This window comes from Culex quinquefasciatus, chromosome 3, assembly GCF_015732765.1.
Source record: "Culex quinquefasciatus strain JHB chromosome 3, VPISU_Cqui_1.0_pri_paternal, whole genome shotgun sequence".
NCBI classification, from domain to species: Eukaryota; Metazoa; Arthropoda; class Insecta; order Diptera; family Culicidae; genus Culex; species Culex quinquefasciatus.
Genome location: NC_051863.1, coordinates 23,481,985 through 23,505,435, shown reverse-complemented (window position 1 = coordinate 23,505,435; position 23,451 = coordinate 23,481,985). Strand labels below are relative to the sequence as shown.

At 37.1% G+C, this 23,451-nt stretch overlaps 2 protein-coding genes across 3 annotated transcripts in view; both read left to right on the top strand.

Moving 5' to 3' along the window:
• Positions 1 to 23,000, top strand: part of LOC6039333 — a 172,494-nt gene extending 149,494 nt beyond the window's left edge. Inside the window, exons 5-6 of the mRNA XM_038264862.1 lie at positions 18,469 to 18,698; positions 20,923 to 23,000. Of these exons, the coding sequence (XP_038120790.1) occupies positions 18,469 to 18,698; positions 20,923 to 21,152 (460 nt within the window). The 3' untranslated portion in view covers positions 21,153 to 23,000. The remainder of the gene's footprint in view (positions 1 to 18,468; positions 18,699 to 20,922) is intronic.
• On the top strand, positions 16,516 to 17,253 carry LOC119770280. Of its 2 annotated transcripts, XM_038264864.1 has the most exons (3): positions 16,516 to 16,598; positions 16,653 to 16,964; positions 17,085 to 17,253. In XM_038264864.1, exons 1-3 carry the CDS (start codon positions 16,535 to 16,537, stop codon positions 17,195 to 17,197), a joined length of 489 nt encoding a protein of 162 aa, XP_038120792.1. In that variant the 5' UTR covers positions 16,516 to 16,534; the 3' UTR covers positions 17,198 to 17,253. The 2 variants fall into 2 exon arrangements, with proteins under 2 accessions (XP_038120792.1, XP_038120791.1); XM_038264863.1 differs by having other exon boundaries at positions 16,653 to 17,253.
• Positions 23,001 to 23,451: the final 451 nt, after the last annotated feature.

Below are 23,451 nucleotides of genomic sequence, written 5' to 3'. Positions count from 1 at the left end.
TTTTCTACAAATCAAATAATTCCCCTAAAAAACTGTGACACAAATCTCACCTCTCACTCTCATTTAATAGTTAGGGACTATCCATAAACTACGTGGACACTTTTTTGGGAATCTCCCCCTCCCCCTTCTTTCTGTAGTTTCCACGTGGTTGGATGACCTTATTATTAACATTTCTTTGTACCATAAAAAAATGCCTGGTTATTTTCAATATGTTGAACAAAACATACTTTTCTCAAAATATTTTAAAATGTTTGTTTGTACGATACTTTAGACTTTGCAAATTTTTATATTCGTCAATTTAAAAACGGTCACTCGAATTCGATTTTGTAAGGATTTTCTGGCATCAATTAAATTTACTTTTACTTTTTTTCATGGTTTGCTAAAATGGTTTTCAGAAATCGATTTTTCTTTGTATTTTTTTTTTTTACTTTTTCTAAAAAAACATTTTGCATCATTAGTTACATACATTTTTTTCGAACCGATCATAAAAAAATGGGCATTTGAGAAGCGATTTGCTGATCGATTTGGTGACTTCGGCAAAGTCATGACACTTTTTCTTGTTTTTACAATTTTCGATTTCTTTATATGTTTCACGGGACTGTAAAAAGCATATTTGCGCAAAAGTTTAAGATGATACAAACTCTGGTACTGTTTGATAAAAAATATTTTTTGGGAAAATGTAACATATTTTCAGACAAATTTTCAAACATCAAATTACTTATTTCAATCCGTCGTGAAGCATCTTACTTTTCCCGTCATTCTCTACTTCTACTCTCGATGCGGTCTACATTTCTCTGCCAAAAATAACATTAGAATGAAAAATGAATACCAGTGCTAAACAGTTCTACTTTTCAGCACTGAAATGAGTGCAGAAAAATTGAACTGTTCAGCTATAGTATCGAAAACTAATTTTCACAAAAATACGTAGTTTTTCTGTATTTTGAAAATGGAATGTTTCTCGAAAAAATACTCAAAATTATTGTTATTGCAATGTGAGTATCAAATGATCGGGATTTTTCATACATTTCGAATGATATATTTTTTTAATACTCAAAAAAATCACAAAACTACGCATTTTTGAAAAAAATACTCAAAATTTTAGTTTTTTTACAATATGGGTATCAAACGATCGGGATTTTTTCATGCATTTTAAACGTTATAACATATTTTTTTGAAAATACTCAATTTTTTCACAAAACTACGTATTTTCGAAAAAATGCTCGAAATTTCAGTTTTTCAATATAGGTATTAAATGATCGAGATATTTTAATAAATTTCGAAAGATATGACATTTTTTCATAGTAATCAAAATTTTCACAAAACAACGTATTTTTTAAAACTTACTGAAAATTTCAAGGTTTCAAGATTTATTACATTCTAAAAGTTTGAAAAAATTCCGATCATTAGTTACCCAACTGAAATTATGAATGTTTTTGTTTTCGAAAAAACGTAGTTTTGTGATTATTTTTAGTATTTTCAGAAAAAATTGTCATTACATTTGAAATGTATGAAAAAATTCAACAATTTCATACCCATATTGTGAAAAACTGATATTTTGAGTATTTTATCAAAAATAAGGTGTTTTGTGAAAATTTTGAGTATTTTCAAAAAAAAATGTTGTTACATTCGAAATGTATGAAGAAATCTCAGTCATTTAATACCAATATTCCAAAAAACTGAAATTTTATGTCTTTTTTGAAAATCATAGTTTTGTGAAAATTTTCAGTATTTAAAAAAAATATTTCATTTGAAATGTATGACAAAAACATGATCATTTGATACCCATATTGCAATAACAAATATTTTGAGGATTTTTTAGAGTAAACCAATTGCATTTTCAAAATCTTTGTGATAATTTTCATGTAACTATGTATAATACCATCATACCGTTTCCAAAATACTATAATTGTTGGATGTTTGCATGATTCTTCATTCGGTTATAGCAAATGTCTCTCATATTGCCAAAATCCCATAAGCTCTGTGCTTCAGTTATGCACGCCTCGGTTTTGCATCCCCCATATGCGGTGCTAAATCGAGGCATGACTGTAAACGTTTTGGGGTGAAAAAAACTGAACATTTAAGTTTTGAAAGAATTTCGAGAAAAATCCTAATTTGAGTTTAATTTGTTTATCGGACTGCAGTCACTGCTTTTTGAAATATTTTTTGCAGGGTTGCTTTTCCTTCATAGAGTATATGACCCTATTTTGGACCTACTATGCAAATCAACAACATATTTCGCCTCGTTCTCAGGAACGGTTTAACTAATTTGGCTCGTTCCAGGATTGTTTTGTAGCCTAATTTATGCCTGACAAGGAATACAATTGAAAATTGAAAAATATTTAGCCAATTTTCTGTAAAAAAAATACGATGCATTTTGAACGTATTGAATGTATTTTAGAGCCATCAATGTACCTAATTTGGATCAGAGTTTGGTGATTGGTTGAATTTTTGACAACTCGAATTGCGGCGTGCGGCGGCAATTCGCACACATAAAAAAAAACTTGGTTTGATAAACCAAAGGGCCTATCCAAGATTATAAATCGGAAAATATTAATTTCAGAAATTATATTATTTCGATAAAACAATATTTAGAGGTAAGATACAAAACAAAACCGTCTGGTCGTTGAATTCAGTAAAATCCTACTTTAAAAGACTGAGATAACTCTATTGATGGGAATAGGTCCAAAATAGGTATTAGGTCCAAAATAGGGTCATATACCCTAAAATATTTGTAGATTGCAAAAAATAAATATTTTTCGAAAAAAATATCAAAAAATTCCGATTTTGAATTTAAAAAAATGTTTGTTTGAACGATAAGATGAAAAAATGTATAACAAATTCTTAAACCAATCTTATATCAACAAATTACCAAGAAGATTGATTCTATTATCTCACCATAATGTTCTTGATGGCTCATTAAGCCCTGGAAACCTTCAACATTATAATAACACAAATCCATCATCCTCAATCAAGCGCCGTAATCTAGGTAATTTCGTTAGCTCATCCAGCCATCCTAATGCCCAACCTATTAAGCTGACCGGGTACATGCATTGAACATGATGAAAACATGGTTCACACCACTGACTGCTGGCTACGCCACTCACAGCTTGCTAATAATTTACATCAAATTGAGCACGCATTAGGTGCTTTCACTCTGTGCTGCTGCCCACCAAAGGGTTCGAAGCCTGGCCACAAATTACGAAACACGTGCGCTCGTACAGGCTGCTTATCGTCGATCAAGATACAAAAATTCAATCACAATAATCAATATTCATCAGCCTACTAAGAGCCTGCTGAGCATGCAAGCTAATACAGGCTAATGTTTACAACTCGGCAGACGTGCAGACTTCCGATCGGAGCAGGCTTTGCCTCCACGATCTTTGTTTTCCTTCTGACCAACATCTCTCTGAGACTCGACTTACATAATCACGATTCGCTGTTACAACGTCTCGTACACGTACAGTGAAGACCCCGGCAGCAACTACTTTATCAGCCGGGTAGGGCCTTGCCCCGAGAGGGGGAAATAACCTCAAACTACGTTACTACGCTGATGATGATGATGATGATATGCACAATAAACCCTTCGCTTGCTGTTCCTGTAGGGCCGTTCAACGCCATGATCTAGTTGTTTACACTCTGTACCCGAGGGATGGTCACCGCGACCACAGAGATCTGGACAAGATTCAAGTTTCACTGCTTAATTTGACAGCTGACATGGGTGCTTACATGTCCGGAAAATGTCAGGTTACAAATTATCACTTTTAGCGGTTTACCACGTTCCACTTTCGCTTTATGAGGATTTTGGAAGAAGGAACTAGAAAATCAAAACACTTGAGGACAAGGTTTTCCATTCCCATCTTTCTACCGTGATCTTGATACTCGATTGATACAAGCTCCTCACTCAATCCCAAAGTTTCTACCAAAACGGACCATCCCTAAAACCTTCCACGAAGAGGGGGTAGGACACCCCTTCCCATAGCAGAGACACATCCCCCAGGCTAATGTCTCCCCCCTCGGGCTTCCTATAAGGGGACCTGTGCACACCACCGCCTGCTTGGATCGCGGCTGACCACCTACCAAGAACATCAGCCCACGATCGAACGGCAGGGCCTTCTGCGATCACGATCGTGCAAAAATTACTCGATTTTTTCTTCGCTGTTCACTGCCGAGTGCAATGCAAAACGCCCAATGTGATGTTTACAGAGGAGAAAAGTCGTAAAATGTCTTTTTCTCTTCGGTTTGTAATGCCCTGTTGTTGTCTGTGCTGGTCTGTGGATAGGGAAAATGGGCCCACCCAGCCGGGAAGAAATGGGAGAAGCTATTGGAATGGAACCCCCTCCCTACTTCTCTGTCTGACTTGGCTTAGGTAGGTAAGTCAGGCAACATTAAGCAGGGTAAAATATTGTAATTAGATTTTTAATTGAAAAGCGTTGTTGCAGTTGTTGTTGTCGTCGTGGCGGTGGAGTTTGTTTATGGGCCCTCTGTAGATGGACCAAGCGAACGTGCCCGCCAGGAATGTGGGCCATCAGGTCGCTGGGTCTTGTGCGTGACGGGTTGCCGCGGGTGGACAGCGATCCGATTCCGTGGCCCGCAAGGGCTTGTGCCATTGGTGGTATATTCGGAATGACCCTTGGATCGGCTGAGAACATCAATGTAGGCAGTGACTCTGACTCCGGTTTCTGCTTTTTTCAAAAACACCCGACTCCACCGACTGCTCAAACAACTGCCATGCAAAATTGTTAAAAATTTGCTAGATCCGAATCGGACTCTAGTTTTCAAAGATTCAGCAACTCTGACCCCAAGCAAAACAAACCAAAAAGTGTCAATAAAGCTCTTCCAGAGATACTTGACAGTCATATGAAGCAAAATCCATCATTATCTCAAAATGCACAATCTTAAAAGTGTCGAAATTGTTTTGATTTTATAGATTTTCATGATTTCATGATTCTATGCATAGAAAAATCGGGAATAACATTTTAAAATGGCTGTATCTCGAGAACTACATCAGGAAAACCTTCTGAAACTTGACCCAGAAATACTTGATAGTCAGATGAAGCAAAATTCATCATTATCTCGAAATGCTTAAATTGTATAGATTGTTTTGGTTTTCTTATTGAAAATCGGATGTAACATCTTAAAAGGGCTGTATCTCGAAAACTGTTTCAGCGAATGTTTTCATTTTTTGCTCAGAGGTGCGTTATGGTGTAAGGAATCAATAGACGCCAAAATCTCGGATTGTTTTTTTTTTTCATTTTAACGGTATTTTGAGCACTTTGAGTTGATTTCACTCTTGTTTTATTTTTTTGTATTTTTTTATTTGGCTCAAACTTTGTGGGGCCTTCCCTATTGACAGGGGAGTTATAAAATTAGATTATTTCAAAAAAAATAAAAAAAATCGCACGAGCTCAACTTCCCAAAATTTATATTTTATTATTTTCGATTTTTTTTTATGTTTTAGGGGACCAACACCCACCACTTTTGAGCCATGGAGAAGTATGGTAAAAACATTTTGCCGACGAGTATAATTTTTGATTTTTGGAAAAAAAATAAATTTCGTACATAAATTTTTGTTGACCTCATTTTTTATGTAAATTTGAATTTGCTATCAAAAGTTCTTAACAGATTTTTTAAATTAAGTGTCTTGTTTTCAAAATATGGCCACCAGAAGTTTGATTTCAGCGAAATATTTGCAGTTTTCGTATTTCGCAGTTTTTTTTTTTTTTTTTCAAAAAATCAAAGCTGGGCGACAAAATTTGTGGCCATACTTCCATGTCCATGTCAGCTATCTATTAAAATTATAATTTCATGAAAAGTTTCACAAAAATACGTATATTTCCTGTATTTTGAAAATGCATGTTTCTCGAAAAAATACTCATAATTATTGTTATTGCAACATGGGTTTCAAATAATTGGAATTTTTTCATACATTTTGAATGTATTTTTTTTTTAACACTCAAAATTTCCACAAAGCTCGTACACTCAACCCCCCTGGTGGTTGGTCACTTTTTCGTTCGACACTTTTTTAGTTTGTACCCCGTTGGCTGGTCAAAGACAAACTAAAAAGTAACGAACTGTCACTCAAAACAAACGTTTTCTAGTGTGCATGAACTCCGTGTAAAAGGCGTGTCAAACTAAAAAGTGACCCCGTTCGTTTGACAACAGTTGGTGTCAAACCATCGGGGTTTGAGTGTATTTTCTAAAAAAAAATACTCAAGATTTCAGTTTTTACAATATGGGTACCAAATGATCGGGATTTTTTCATACATTTCATATAACATATTTTGAAAACACTCAATTTTTTACAAAACTACGTATTTTCGAAAAAATACTTAAAATTTCGGTTTATACAATATGGGTTTCAAACGATCAGGATTTTTTCATACATTTCGAATGTAATAACAACATTTTTTGAAAATACTCAAAATTTTCACAAAACTACATATTTTCGAAAAAATACTCAAAATTTCAGTTTTTTACGATAGAAGTATCAAACGATCAGGATTTTTTCATACATTTCGAATGTAATAACAACATTTTTTGAAAATACTCAAAATTTTCACAAAACTACGTATTTGCGAAAAAAATACTTAAAATTTCAGTTTTTAGAATATAAGTATCAAACAATCGGGTTTTTTTCAAACATTTCCAATAAAATAACAAAATTTTTTGAAAATTGCTCAAAATTTTCACAAAACTACGTATTTTCGAAAAAATACTCAAAATTTCAGTTTTTACTATATGGGTATCAAACGATCGGTAGTTTTTCATACATTTCGAATATGAAAATACTTCAAATTTTCACAAAACTACGTGTTTTCGAAAAACTACTCAAAATTTATGTTTTTACAATATGTGCATTAAATAATCGGGATTTTTTTTCTAAATTCGAACGTTTTTTTTTTTTTGTTTTGAAAACTCTCAAAATTTTCTCAAAGTTGGTATCACACGATCAAGAATTTTGTATATGTTTTGATAGCGACCAAAGATAGTTTTTTTTTCAAAATTCATTGAATTTCCATTTTTTAAATGTTTTACACGAAAGATTTTTTCTCATTAAATAAAATTGATTCTTAATATTTTAGTTAAGCTTTATTCAACAAACTGTTGTTATTATATTCAAAATGTTTGAACAAATCCCGATCGTTTGATACCCATATTGTAAAAAATAAAATTTTGAGTCAAAAAAAATCAAATTATTCGCTCTACAGCATTGCCTTGGCGTTCTCGATTGCGAGATTCCTACTCGAAACTAGGTGTTCAAAGGCTTGATTGTTGAGGCAATTGCAAACCTCTTTTTACACCTTAGCTTCCATCCACTCCGGGATTCGAACTGACGACCTTTGGATTGTTAATCCAACTGCCTACCACCGACTCCACCGAGGCAGGAACCAGGGAGACGACTCCTACACCTGGACTGAGCTAACGACCTAACCTTTTTTAGGTTAGTCCGGGACCAACATTTACTTCCCTTCCGACGGAAGGCGTGATCAGACAAATCTCGTCTCGAAAAATGCCACCGGGACCGTCTGGGATCGAACCCAGGCCGACTGGGTGAGAGGCAATCACGCTTACCCCTACACCACGGTCCCGGCTAAAATTTTGAGTATTTTCCCAAAAATACGTAGTTTTGTGAAAGTTTTGAGTATTTTCAAAAAAAAATTGTAATAACATTCGAAATTAATGAAAAAATCCCGATCGTTTGATACCCACATTGTAAAATCGGAAATTTTGAGTATTTTTTCGAAAATACGTAGTTTTGTGAAAATTTTGAGTATTTAAAAAAATGTTGTTATTACATTCCAAATGTATGAAAAAACATATTGTAAAAACTGAAATTTTGAGTATTTTTTTCGAAAATACGTAGTTTTTTGAAAATCTTGAGTGTTTTCAAAAAAATGATTTAACATTCGAAATGTATGAAAAAATTCCAATCATTTGATACCCATATTGCAATAGCAATAGTTTTGAGTATTTTTTCAAGAAATATTGCATTTTCAAAATACAGGAAAAATACGAATTTTTGAAAAAAATTTCAAGTAATTATAATTCTAGATTTTACATAGGGACCATCCATAAACCACGTGGACACTTTGGGGGGGGGGAAGGCGATTGTCCACGATCCATACAAAAAAGTTTTTTTTTGTATGGACAATTGTCCACGAAGGGGGGGGGGGGGGGTAACAGATTCCCATAAACGTGTCCACGTGGTTTATGGATGGTCCCATAGGATTATAGCCAATATCTTCCATACAGCCCAAATCCCATAAGCTATGTGCTTCAGTTATGCACGCCTCGATTTTGCATCCCCCTCATGCGGTGCTAAACCGAGGCATGACTGTACACGGAAAAAACGTTTTTTTTTCAAGATCTCAACTTCCTAGAATTTATATTTTATTTTTTTGAAATTTTTTATTTGTTTTAGGGGACCTTTTGAGCCATGGAGAAGTATAGTAAACAAAAATTGCCACCAAGTATATTTTTTTGAAAAAAGTGATTTTTAAGAACAAAATTAAATTTTGTACATACATTTTTTATTTAATTTTTTATGTAAATTTGAAATTGCAATCAAAAAGTTCTTTGCAGATTTTTTTTTAAATAAAGTTTCTCGTTTTCTAGATATAGCAACCGAATGTTTGATGCCAGCGAAATATTTGCAGTTTTTCGATTTCACTGTTTTTTTTTTTTTTTCAAAAATTTTTGGCCACTTTTATATAGCTCAAAAGTTACGGATTTGGTTTTCTTAACAACATCAAAAAATCTCAAAAATAAAAAAATACAAATTTTTAGAAATTGAGTATCTGTGAAAAAAAACTTAAAAATTTGGATTTTATCAAAAATTATAAAGAAAATTTTAACATCAAAAAATAGTAGTTTATGCAACAAGCAGAACTTTTCAGCAATTGTTTTGAAAGGTATTAATTTTCCATTTTGTTATTTTTGTTAGTGAAAAGTAAGCCGTTGCGTCTCTCGAAAATGACAACAAAAGTAAGCAATTTTCAGACGGAATGGCAAAAGTAACTACTTTCTGGTAACACCAATTATCGCACTTGTTGTCCAAATTTCTTTGTTTTGATGTAAAATAACAGGCAAACATTTTTTAACACCACGATGATTGAGCTGTAAACAAGTCCATTAAACGGACGCAAGCAACGCCCTCGTAACGGCTCACAGGTACAACCCTTCCAATTCGCGTCCATTTCCCATCACAGTTCAAGACAGTTTAGCTCGCGACTCCCTCCAATAGTAACGTCTAATAAATCTTTTTTATAGCCCCACTGCCTTTCTTTTGATTGACCACGGCGCGCGCTGCACGCCGATTGAATCCACTAATCGTCGTACCCCAAAAGCTAACCACCTGAAAACACACCTGACGAGTCGTCGCCGCCACCACCCTCTGGTGATAAATGAGCCATTCCATCTTGGGAAGCCGACGCCTCATTAATCGACTTAATTATAACGTTTAAATTTGATGAGTGCGCGCGCGTGTTAAACTCCGTGTCCGGCTGGACATGTTCCGTTCCGTTCCATGATTTGGACGCTTCTAGCGCACGAGACTTTTGGGGTCCACGACCAATTCAAGTCACGCAAACACGCAGAAAAATGTTTTGTAGAATCAGCCCGTACGAGGTTTGTTTCAACAAAAATTTTGTTGAATATAATCAACGCCGATTTTGCGTTGAAACAAACCTTGATTTTCTCAATTCCACAAAAATCTTTTGTTGTTTTGAAAAAGTTGCTTTGACGTTTAGCGTTGATTCAACAAAAATCTTGATTTTCAAATCAACAAAATGTTTTGTTGATTCAAATATGCCTTATTTTTCTGCGTGAACGAAGTAGGCGAGCGTTACCGTAGAACGCCGATAGTTTGATAACTGTCACTTTTGACGCTTGTACCCCTACGAAAAAATAATAAATGCACGTCAACCTTGTCAACCCACCAAAGTGTCACTGTAGTCAGGCGCCACCACCGCCTAGGTGTCACCACTGTTCCGACAATTTCCAAACAATGAAGCGTGGGAAAACCACGTCAAACTTGTTTTCGTTTTGCGTCGCGTCGTTTGTTTTGACTCTGGTTGTTTGATCGCGTTTTTCAGAGCCCTCGGCAAGACCCCAGGGGGAAATGTTTCGTTTTTCCTTCACACTTTCACAGCTGATTTGCGCACCTGATAGTGACGAAGGAGGGGGTGGGTGAATAGATGGCGCACAGGTAGCTTAGTAGAAACGGCGCACGCAATCGTCGTAGCAGGCGGCCGTGTTGACGTATGAACGCGCGTGGGTCTCTAGTTTTCACCTTTCCGGATACCTGTCCAACCTGGGTTGAACCAATAATTGGCGGGAATGGGGAGCAAAGTGGAGTGTAATTTTACGCGTCTATCGCCATTAGGGGGAAGCCGAAGTCGCGGGAGTCGTGATCGGTCGATTTGGTTCGGTTAGCGTAGGGTCGAATCTGCCGGGGATCAGGATCAGCGGGACTGAGGTGAAGAGGAGTGCTAAACGATCCGATTTTAGCGTGTAGCTAGTTGATGCTGGTGTTCGTTAGTGCGCGCAGGCAAGGGCACCTAATTAACGGTTAAAAGGGTCGGGCTCTGATCCAAGCAGGCGGGGGGTGATTAACATTAAAAGGAACTATGCAGGTTTATCTTCAGTGAGAGCGGAGTTAAACGTTATCGAGAAGTGCAGCGAGAGATGATTAACCTGGATTATAGCTTCAGGATGGGGTTCCTTCTCAATTAATTACTGCGCTCAAATATTAACAAAACATAATTTTGGGTTATAAAAACTATTTATTTTATGGTGGCAGATAAGAATATCTCCAACAATAATATCTGAAATTTCAATAAAGTTAGAAAATATTGACGTTTGAGAATTTTTTGATGATTTAGTGACAGGAAAATATTTCATTTGGATATTTGTGATATTTCAAGAAAAACAATGTATTTGAACCAATGTCGAAGTGTGAATAAAGAGTTTAGATTTCATTAATGTTTCTGAGTTATCTGAAGTAACTCCGTCGTAAAACAACATACTTTTTATGTCATTCTTGAACGACGAAACGGCCTTCTTTTTCATTTTCTTAAGTCAAAATACAGTTCTGGCTCGAATATACGAAGTTTCGATTATCCGATGGTTTGTATGGGACTTCGGATAATCAAATAATGAACAAAAAAATCGTAACTTTTATTTTCTTACTTCAAAAATTAAATTCGAGTTCTGTGACCTCATTTTAGTCAAATTTGAGTTGTTGATTGCCTTTTAGCATTCCAAAGACAGTATTTCAACACCGCTATTTTGGCCGCCATCTTGGATTTAAACATTCGAAATCACTGTTTGGGGTCACAATCAACAATTAAAAACTACAACAACAAAAATTGTGATTCGATTATCCGGAGATTTGATTGTCCGAAGTAAAATTTTTGACTGTGACTGTATAATACAAATAACTAAAACTAAATTTCAAGCCTAATTTCCTTTATTTATTTTTAAAGCTAAAGTCTCACAAAATGCTTTATACATTGTAACAGTCGTTATTTTGTTAAAATAACCTTAATTGGGTTTCGTTGTGAATCTACTTACTTTTTCTGTCATTTTCGTATGATGAATTGGCCTACTTTACATCGCTGAAATATCAGTATTGAAAAGTATTCTTCAGCAATCATTTTGGTACTGAAAAGTTCTAGCACGACGAACTGGCATGACACGGGGTTTCAAAAGGTGAAGCAGGTTTTCTTTTACTTCTTCTTGGCGAAAACCTGCGCAAGCGAGATCGCTTATGTCAAAATCTTCGCGCCACGTGGTCTTAAACGTAAACAAAGCCAGCTGATGGTGCAAACTCATGGGCACTTTTTGAAATGGTCGTAATTTTTCGGCAATTCTAGTATCCATGATATATTACATAGAATCATAAAGACAAACTTAATGCCAAAAAAAAAAACTTTTTCTAGCAGAATACTAATGCTAAATGTTTTAATTAATTATTGCATAAGACATTTTGAGAAATCACGCGTAATCGCGCGATGCTACTTCGACAACTTGGATGTAGATGGCGTAAGTGATAGTTTGCTTCAGAAATTTGAGGAAAATTTGTTCCTGGTGTCATGTCCGTTCGTCCGTGGTCCTAATTCACAGCACTCTAATGGATGCTGTTTTGGAGTTCCACTCTTATATTAACGGCTAAAGAAATAAGCACTTTGTTATTTAAAATATGAATTTGAATTTTAAATTTTAATTTAGTAGTTTAGTTTCACTTATTAAACGTGATTAGAGCCGGAGGCGAAAACTAAAAAAACCTTATCAGGAAAACTTCATCAGACTAAACAAATAAATTTACTTAAATTATTTTAAGCTCACCATCGTTTTGCTTGAGCATCATACATCCATTTGAAATGTGGTCAAAGACAAACTTATGGGAAATTGGACGAGCTTTCGGGTAAAAATATTATGAATATGAAAATTGCCAAAAACCATCAAAAAACCTATTTTTTCAACATTTTTATTTTTAAAACCGCTGTAACTTCACAAGGATTGGACTTAGGACCATGGTCAATAAGGAGACTTTTATGTAAAATTGTCTAGAGAATCGACTCTCGAGTTCGGTTTTTGAAAATTTTGACGTTTAGAGCACTTTTCAAAAAACAGTTTCAGTAAATGATTTTTGTAATTTTTTAGGTGAGTTGCTCCATCCTGCATTTTTCGTGAGTCTTTTTGTAACATCCAAGGATATTTTCACAAAAATTTTGAACGAAAAAAAATCGTGGGCTCACCTTCAAATTTGACTTTTAAACTTGAAAATTAAAAAATCTCATAAAAGTGGCGTGTATTTTTCTTTCAGTGTATTTTTTTCGGAAAGCCCGTCAAATTTCCTACAAGTTTGTGTTTGACCACATTTTGATACGATGCAACGGCTTCGAGATACAAAAATATTTAAATTACGAAATACAAAAATATTTAAAACACTTACGCCCTTCTCAAATGTCATTATCGAGTGTAACTGGCTCCATATTCACAAAAATGGCTTATATATGCCTAGGATAACATGTCTACAAAGTTTCATTGAAATCGGAGAGGGTCAAGAAAAAAGTACCTAAAAAAATCCTGTTTTGACCTGGAGTTGCTCTATAACCCTTTCAGGCCTGATGGTTCATATTTGACCCAAAAATGAAAATTTTCAATAGTAGCCTATAATTTTCGCATGGTCATTAGAATCATTTCCCATAATTAATTCGATTTTTTTTTTTCAAAAATCTGGCTTGAAAGGGATAAAGCAATGCTCTGAGAAATCAGGTGATTTTATGAAAAATCAATTTCAATAGCAAAATTGAATTTCCAACTGAACAGTGCTGTACATTTTTCATGTTATCGTCAATTGAGGGTTAATTCAGGTAAAAAAATGTAATTATATTTAAATTACGTTTAAAATATGAAAATATGTTTTTTTTTTTTTCAGAAGCTTGCAAAATTCTCTGCAATATTCATTTTTTGGGCTTCGGAAAATAGTAGCTGAGACATAAAATTTCAAATAATTAAAACCAGGGTTGTCCTCACAAGAGGAATTAAAATAAGAAATTTCGGCTTGGTGTCGCAATTTTGAAAATATTTTCATTCAAAAGATTGTAAAATCTCATAAAGATTGGAAAAATTCACAGATATTAAATAATATTTCCAAGATAACGTCAATTAAAAAATATAACCAATCTTTTTTTTATATTTTGCAACACTATTAGTGATCAACTCTTTGTTCGATTTTCACAGCACGAAAATCAAAATTTAAATGGACAAACCCATGGTGCAAAATGGGTTTTTGGTCACAGGGGGAAACCCCGATAAGTTCCAAAAAAATTAAACAACAAATGAAATCCATTTCCGAACATCATGAAGGAATCCGTATTCTCAATAATTTCTTTTTGTACAATTTAATATGAGTTCAAAACAAAATTATTTCTTTATCGTTTTATTTTTCAAAATTTATGTAGTTGTTCTAACATATTTTCACAACAAACTGTGCCAATTTTGAGCCAAATCGGTTAAGGGTCCCTTTTTATCGTTGAAGTTTGTATGGGAAAATTTAAAATAAAATTATGGAGAAAAGCTAAAAAATCCAAATTTCAAAAGGTGGCGTTGGTGGTGGATTTTTGTCAAGTGTGAAAATCTTATGTAAAGTTTTATGAAAAACAGCTTTGTTGAAGACAGCAAAACGATTCGAGTTAACGCTGACGAGTTATTAACGGTTTAAAAAAAAAAAAAGATTTTGTATGAAAAGATTTTTTTCGCCAGCTTCAATATTAAAAAACGTCTAAGAAATCGAATGAGGGGTTATCCCTGAGGCCCTTTTTTATTATTGATGGGCGAACGACTGTTTGCATTGATTTTGGTTTTTTTGTTTCGGCTGATCAGATTTTGTTATTGTCGCCCTAATATACAGCGATTCCACGTCAAACAGGAAGTATCCGAATTATGGGAAATTATGGGATTTGCATGACAAAAATAATAAGATCCGTATTTTTTGTTTAGCGATTAGGGTGCTCCTTTTCGAAATAGGGTGGTTAAAAAAATTGCGTTTTTCGTCGATTTTCACAAAAAACATTTCAAACTTTTTCCAAAAATTATATCATTGAATGGATTGAATCATCACCCTAGTCGCAAATAAAAAAATGAGGATCTTTTTATTTTGGCCAAGGAACTTTTCTGTAAAAACTTAAAATGCTTTAAAGCAAATATGACTATGAATTTTACGAGAAGTTTAAATTTTCAAGTTTTATGTCTGCTAGAAAAATATTTTTTTTGTTTTTGTTTCTGTACTTAATTTATTTAAAAAAGGTATTTTATTATTTGAAGAGATATTTTTGTTTGATAAATGTGTGAAGCTAATCCATAAATTCAACACACTTCAAACTACATCCAATGATTGAAACACTACCTCTGCTGTAACAATCATTTCCAGTTAAGGTGCGCGGTCATGACCTGGTACAAACAAGCACCGTATGCCTTAACACAACATAACCTCCACACAGAACCGGTGTGCTACTCAATCCCGTGCTACTGCAATCCCGCTAGTTTCACCGACCGCGGACAATTGTCTCATCCCGAGAACCAACAACGACACAAAACACCGCGGTGAAGGTACTTGTTATGCAAGCCAGTAAATCTTTCCTGATTGTTTCACCAACGCCGTAGGGGCGCCCCACCGCGCTCAGAATATCTGAGAGGTCGTTCTAGATGGCCATGTTTGAAAGCGCGCTGTTGACAGCTCGTGACTCATGACTCTTGTAGGGGTTCACCCCGAAGGGGCAAGTAACTCGGAAGCTGATCCCCTACTGATTCCATAGTAACAGTTCAATAGGGCGAATCTGCGTTTGTAAACAAGCAGTCTATCCCCCTCTTACTTGACGTGAACTGTCACTTGAGCGAAAGGGATAGACTGCTTGTTTCCAAATGCAGATTCGCCCTATTGAAATGTTACTACGGGATTCTTGTCGTCATTAGCATATGATCTTTGCCGAGGGTCGTTTGACGCGCAGGAATGTCGGTGGGAGAATTTCACTGGGGGTTCCTCGGACGACCCTTAAGGTTGCTCTACTGCAATCGTGAATAAGACGAAAAATTTTGCGAAAAAGTTCTACCAAAACCAACGGGTCGTTAAGTGACACCAACGATGTTCTACAACGTGGAAAGCTGCGAATCCTCCTCGTAGAACATGGTTCAGAACAAGGTTTACAATCCCGCTACTCATGGTCATTCAGTTTTACCATGATGGATGCATGACCACTATGGTAATGAGAGAGAACATCAAGCAGGCCATGGCTTCCGTAATGTTCTAGTTTGCATAAACAGCGAAGAAGAGCAACATGAGAACATGGAGTTCTTGGATCGATATTAATTGTGCGTTAAGGTGGTACACCACTGCGGCAAGCTTTGTTTGCAAACTTTTCAAAACAAAGTTTTGACAGTTTCCCTTTAAATTGTTCTCACAAACAACTCTATCAATTGAGTCCTAAAATGAAGCTTAGATTGCTGATAGTATTGTTCACAGCGATAAAGCTTATTTTTCTGAGTACAATGACCCTTTGTACGACCATAAAGAGCTTAAAATTGATTTTTAAATCAATTTTGAAAAATTAACCTCGCGGTCCTTCTTGACAGAAAAGCTCCTACTTGACAGCTCGTTCCAAGGGGACCATAGTTAATCCATCGAAAAAATGTTGTCTTGTCAAAAAAAAATTGCATTAAAATGAAAAAAGTGGTCAGAAATGGTTTTAAATCGTGTTTTTTAACGTTGTACATAAAAATTGACATAGGGCTTTAGTACCCAATTATCCCGAGCAGTTTGAAACACTTTCGACAAACTTTGTTTTTCTACCGCTTATCAAAACAAAGAAACGTTTTCATCTGCGGCTAACGAGCGCATTTCGGCACAAAAACCCCAAAACAATTTCGATTCGTCATCGAGTCAACAATGTTTTGGGATGTTTGCACAGCCTGAAAATGCTTGTACGCGATGGATGGCCGTTCGAAAAGACCTGCATTAGTCAGTCCCAAAATGTCGTTCAAAACACAGGTGATTACGTTCGCGATCATCGTCGCAGCCTCCTTGGTTGAGTGTGGTACGATTTTCTTTTTTCTTTTTTTTTTGATTGATATTTTAACGTTGTGTTCAGCCCTAGGCCTCTACTGTAGCGCTTGCTTCTCCGGCCAGAGCTATGCCGACTGCGCCAGAACGTCCAGCCACGTGGCCTGCACGCCCTCGCTGGTGGTCCAAACCCACACCAACCTGCTGCAGTACAACCCGACGCTGAAGGCGCCGGGACCGATGCCGAACAACTTCTACTGCTTCCAGCTGAACTTTACCTACCCACTGAACGGCGCCCGTCACTTCCAGATGGGCTGCACCAACAATACGCACTTTTGTGACAGCTGGTCAACCCGGCGCAACTGCACGGTGCTGGGCGTGACGCTCGGCCCGCACGGAGGTAAAGTGGTGACCATAAATCCGGCCGGTCCAGCGCCGATCGGCGTTACGCCGATCAACCCGATCGGCGGTGGTCCGGCCGTCGTCGTTACAGCTCCGACCTTTACCACCACTACAACAGGTTCGGTGCGGAAGGGCTCCCGACGGAACGGCGCCAGCCACGTCGCAGTAGGCGGTGTCTTGGTGGCGGTAGCACTCTCGCTGCACTTCCTGACCCGGCGAAGCCTGCTGTGATGGCACAGCTCTACCGAAAACGTGAAACCGTAGTGTTTACCTTAAAAAAAATCTAGTTGTAATTACGAAAAAAATGTGTTTCCATTCAACAATCACGTTCCCTTTAATCAAATGTTTACTATGAAAAGGGCGACGTGACTCCACGCTGTGGCAAATCTTTGATTATCCACGTAACCTGCCAAATTGCACCCGTCGAAAGTCCCAACAAATTTGACAGCTGCCCACCTTCAACGTCGCACACCTTGACGCAAGGCCAACCATCCCAGAGGTATCGATCTGTCAAAACGCTCCCGTTTGACAGGTGCGCGACCCTCCGCAATTGCGGCGAATCAAACCTACGAAAGAAAACGACCGCACTAATTTCAAACTTTCTCTCCCGCTCAAATTGATCTTCTCCAGAAGCGCTCGCAAGTGTCCCGGCACGTCAAACCATTACGGTAATCATCTCTGCGCGCTTACCAGCTGACTAGCCCTAATGACAGTGTAGTTGCGGTCGGCGCCGCAGCCTAATCCAATTTCAAGGTTATGTCGGGCAGACGACATGATCACACTTTCTCCCGCTCGTGATCACGATCGCTCAATTCAGCGGTGATCGCGCTGGCCTGCGGCCACGATCGATACCGTTTTGAACCGGTGGTTCCGTATTTTACACCTTCCGAAGTCTCATTACGGTGATCCCAGATCTTGTTTTGCTTCATTAGCATATGGAAGCGGTGGGGCTTGTTGCCTTCCCTTTAACGCGATCGTACCCAAATGATTAAATCATAAAGATTGCGACTTGCGGGATCGACGACAAGAGAACAAGCCAATTGCAGCAGCTGTCAAATTGGAGCCCGCTAGGCGGCGCTCCGTCGCTGGAGAGAATGGTAATTAATTTTGAAGCATGATCGTCAGATTTCCGAACTGGGTCAGAGCAGTTTTCGAAGATCACCCTCTCGCTCCCGCGAGATGTGAGCGCAGTTTATATGGTTTATTGTGCGGGTACATGTGGCCACCGGATAGTTGGATATACTTTTTTTGTGGGATGAGCCGTTAGCCTCAAATTAAGCCTTGTTTATTTTATTGGGCGATCCGTGAGAGCGTTCGCCGGTGCCGGTTTGGGACCTACTTTCAGAACTCTTTTGTTTGCGAAATTGATATCGAAGCCATCGCTACCTCTAGCATTGCTGACCTTGATGCGTCAAAGATGTTGACCGCTCAAGGTGGTCAACGGTGAAGGTAACAAACTGTCAACCAAAACTCAACCTTGACTCCTTCCTTTCTCTTTCCAGTTACCGCGACCCGTGTTCGGCCAGCCTGAACGAGGACGACAACCACACGATCAAGCTGGTCGGCAACGCCCAGCGCAAGGCCATCACGCTGGCCAAGACGTGCGAGAGCACGAACGAGCTGCGCGAGTGCCGCGCCCCCAAGGACTGGTCCATCCTGGCGCTGCAGAACTCGCGAACCGGCAAGTCCCACTACCTGGTGATCTGCAAGTGCCCGCCGCACTTCCGGCTTGGTGAGTTTGAGCCCTGATGGCTGATCAATTGATAGTTTACGGACCTTTTTTTCATCGGAAGACTTTGTAGTGTTCCATTTTTGACATCCACCAAATGAGTTACCTTTTAATGTTGATTTGCCTTGATCCCGATCCCTCTTTTTGACAGCTGTGGAGTCGGTGGAGTCGGGTCTTTTTGGAGAGCTGAAGTCAGAGCCGGAGTCGGAGTCAGCTAATTCTGAGAAGCCGGGATGCCTGGCATCGGCTAACTTTTTCAGAAGATTTAGCGAATGCAACTCAGACTTGAATATCGGAAGATTTAGCAATTCCGAATCCGAATCCAGCTCAACATAGAGACTCGACTCCGAAAACAACTCGTCATCAAGGTTGCTAGTCGATAAAATTATTGACATTCGTTAACGATAATTTATCGTTATCGTTATTTCGATAATTCTATCGGCGATAATCTTATCGATGATAACTCTTTTTTTTATTTTAAAATTGGCTCATTCCCCAAATCATGATAAATTTTTAAAGCTTTCATGTAGACATATTTTTTTTAATAACATAGTTAATTTCAAAGTACAGATACTCTAAAAAATAACAAAATACCGAGTTTGTTCGAAAATACTCAATTTTTTTTATTTTGCAATATCGGTATCAAACGAAGCGAAATTTTGTATGCTTTATCGGAGTTTTTTAAATATTCAAATTTTCACAAAATATCGTGTTTATTTTAACTATTCAAATTTTCATAATTTGCAATATGGGTATCAAACGAAACGAGATTTTGCATGCATTTTTACTTTGTTAGAGTTTGTTTTTGTATACACTCAAATTTTCACAAAATGCCATATTTTTAAGGAAAATACTCGAAATTTCATTATTTGCAATATGGGTACCAAACGAGGTGAAATTTTGTATAAATAATCATTAGAGTTTGGTTGTGAAGTAATTAAATTTTCACAAAATATCATAATTTTTAAAAAATATTGAAATTTTAATGAAAAAGCGAATATGAAATATTGCATTTTGAAAAAAATAGTATCTTATAAAGAAAATATAATTAAGTGAAAATACATGCAAAATTTCACTTCGTTTGATACCCATATTGCAAATTATTAAAAAAAACTACGAATGTGTGACGAACGAAATTTTCATAATTTGTAACTTGAGTATCAAACAAATTAAATGTTTTTTAGGGTTTTGTTTGTAAAAAAATAAAATTTTCAAAAATTACCGTATTTTTTTTAAATATTCAGTTTTTTTTATAAAAAAAATACGATATTTAATAAATATAGCATTTTGTGAAAATTTTAGTATTTCACAAGAAAAAACCACAATTAAGTTTAAAATACATGTAAAATTTCGCTTTGGTTAATTTAATATTTTAAAAAATCACAATGTAGTGTAATTATTTGAAAATACAAGAAATTTCATAATGTTTACAAAGTGAAATTTTGTTTAGGGTTTTGTTTGTAAAATACTAAAATTTCCTTAATTTACCATATTTTTCAAAACTATTAATTTTAATTTTTTTCATGATAAATACGGTGTTTTAAAATTATTGTATTTTGTGCAAATATTATAATTAAAAAAAATAAGTGAAAATACAGCGTTTGCAAATTATGAAAATTTGAGTGTTTTACAAAAATACAGTTATTTGTGCATTTGAGTATTTTTCAAAATAACACATAAATAAATCAAAAAAGCATTCAAATTCTGCTTCGTTTGATACCCATTTTGCTAAAATTTGAGTATTTTCGCAAAACGCGGTATTTTATGAAAAATGTGGTGTTTTATCGATTAACAACCATGTAACCCGATCATAATATTTACCTTTTGTGACAGGAGTGATGGTGTGGTAACCTTACCGAACTTTTTGACACCCTCAGTAAACGTCAAATCAGTTCAAATTGCTGCCGGATCCTTATTATTATTTTTGGATCCCTTCTGGAAAAGATCCGTCAACAGTTTTGTATGATTTGACGTTTGCGGGGAGCTTCAAAAAAAAACATTTTTATTCGTGCATCAGCCAATCGATCGCTACACCACCATAACTGTCAAAAATTGTCAATATTATGTTCAGATTACTAGACAAAGCTCTGATATAAAAATTCAACGTAATCAACAACTAAAGTAACAATGGTTCTGTCAAAATTAGAACCCTACAAAGTCAACAAACTAGAGCAAAGTAGCCGCCCGTGGAACCCTACAAATGTTTTTTTCTTGTCTTCTTATTCAGAGGGTCCGCTCGCCCACGACCAGCCCACGTACGCCGGCCTGCCCGGCATCAACGTGTACGGCATGCTGTGCGTCCCGCAGGAGTCGTACGCGCCCAAGCCCGCCAAGACGCCCGCCCAGCACCCCCAGCAGCACATCTACAACAAGTGGAAGGTCCGGCCGTCGACGGTTTCCTCGTACCGGTCGTTCCAGAACGTCACCACCGAGGCCGCCGCCGCCGACTACGAGTAGAGATTGTCGTCCCACCACACCAGCAGAACATAACCTAGAAAAAGAGAGAAACTCGTCCTACTGATAGAGAGAGAGGGAAAGAATCCGTAAGAAAAAAAAAAGAAACAAGAATACTTTTAGAGCTGAGTTAGCTTCATTCTCGACAGCCAAACCGATTAGTCTTCGCGAGTAGTATTTATTTTTGTGTATTTAGATAAATATTTATTTTTTATTTAATTAAACAAACGCCGGAACGAGGTTTGGCGTCGGCGCGAAACAAAAGGAAGGCTTCGTTCTTCACCCAAGAGATGGCGCCCCAAACACAATGGCCACACCTTTGTTTTAATTCAAAAACCTTAATTAGTCATCCCCTTCGTCGGGGCTTCGCAGCCGGATCCGAAGCGCAAGGCGATGATTAATTAACAAAAAAATACATACATATATTTTAAATAGAGAAAAGAGAATAAAAAAAATTAACCTAGAGGAAAACATTGTTACTAGACTAGTTTTAGCACGCACGCACGAAACAAACAAAAAATCAAACGCAAATGTGTGTGTGTGTGATCGTGTTGCACCACAACAGTAATAACAAACATAATTGCTCGCATCTTCTTTCCATTTCCACCGGTACACGTCGAAGACGCAGCAGGCGCTCGTAATTTCCCACGCCCATTGTTCTCATCTGACAGTTCCTGCTTCCGATCGCGGCGGCGCCATCTCCGATGGTGCGCGCCGAGATAACGAAGATGTCAATGAAAGTGAAAATCACACCACACGCCTACTCGGTTCCTGTGTGTATCGCTAACACAACACGTTTAGGCTGCCTGTTTAAAGAGGTGGAGGTGGAAAGAAAACAGCGCGCGTAAATAACAATGAAGAAAATGAGAGTCACTTACGCAAACTAGCAGAAACTCGCACTAACAAATGGTTTGAAAGCAAGAGTTTTTTTATTGAATGCGCGCGCACTCACAGCAAATTATTACTTTATTATGGAAGGGCAAAAGAGTTTAGTTTCGTTTTAAACTATTTCCACTTTATTGTAATGGAGGCCTCCTCCGGTGGGGTGAGGCCAAACCGCCCTCGAGAAAGGAGATGAAAATTGAGATATGATTGTAAAACTGGGGAGAGAAAATGAAGCAGTGAAAGCGCGCGCGCAGTTCAGAGTGCAGAGAGCTGTCATTGGCTGCCGGCAGAGTGCAGCACCGGAGGTTTAAGGGGATCGCAGCAGGCCAGATAACGAACTGGCTTTTTGGATGTTGCGTCAAACATAACCTCCAAAAGGCTCCGAAAAAACGCGTGGAATTGGATAATTGTACACTTCGATTGCATTTCGATCGATTTCTAATAAAGAGGAGGGAAAAATTCAAGTCAAGAGCAGCAATTCACTGTTTCCATCTCTTTCAGACAAATTAAATTTATGGAAAAATGCGCAACCTGTTCAAAACACACAACTCTATTGTAAATATTTTTTTCTGTTGACTTTCTAATAATTGTGCTCGAGTAGCATTTTATCTCTTTTTTTCGACTCTCTCAAAAACTGCCTTCTTCATAGCTCCCATCTCCAAATATTCGTACTTTTAAAGCAACTTTTAATTGATATGAACAATAGCGAAGCGATATTAACATATTACACACTAAAGCGCGTAGCAATTATTATCCTATCGAAAGCAAGTAAAGATTAGACGATCGATGATTGTGACGGTCGAAGAGAGAAAAAAAAAACTATTTAAACAAACACAAAAAAAGACAGCTACAATCGTAACAATTAATTAAAACCGATGCATTAACATAATGAAGCCACGCAGAAGAGGAGAAAATAAAAGGAAGAAAAAACACACAAATGGAAAATTACCAAAAAAACAACAACCAGTAAGTGCATTTCACTTTCAATATCACCAGCCCCAACCCCCCCACGCAAAAAAAGCACTTCCGACTTTTTTTTCTGCAGCTAATGGCCTTTGATCTCCGGTTCCGTCATCGCGCTCGGTAGCCTTTTAATTACGCGAGTTCAATTAAAACGTGACTGGAGAAAAGGTCGTTCGCACATCGTCATCCTCCTCACCTGTCTCAATTTCGGTTGATGACCAGAGCAAAACCGCGCGCGGTCATTGTTTCTGAGAAAATTAGCCGAGGAAAATCAATTTGGTTTTGAAAAGGTTCGTCGCCTGAAGGGGCAAGGTGAGTCGTTGAAGTCACTCTCGAAAAAAACTCGATGACCTCAAAAAAGCTTCTCTCTTTGCTATCCGTAATCGATTTCAAAAAAAGAATATCTCACTATTGACTCAGAGATTGCGGAATAGCAAATGATTTTGATAGATTT

Coding starts and splice junctions, on each gene's coding strand:
- LOC119770280 (XM_038264863.1), top strand. CDS start 16,535: ATGTCGTTCAAAACACAGGTGATTACGTTCGCGATCATCGTCGCAGCC. Junction 16,599..16,652: donor AGCCTCCTTGGTTGAGTGTG/GTACGATTTTCT, acceptor CGTTGTGTTCAG/CCCTAGGCCTCTACTGTAGC.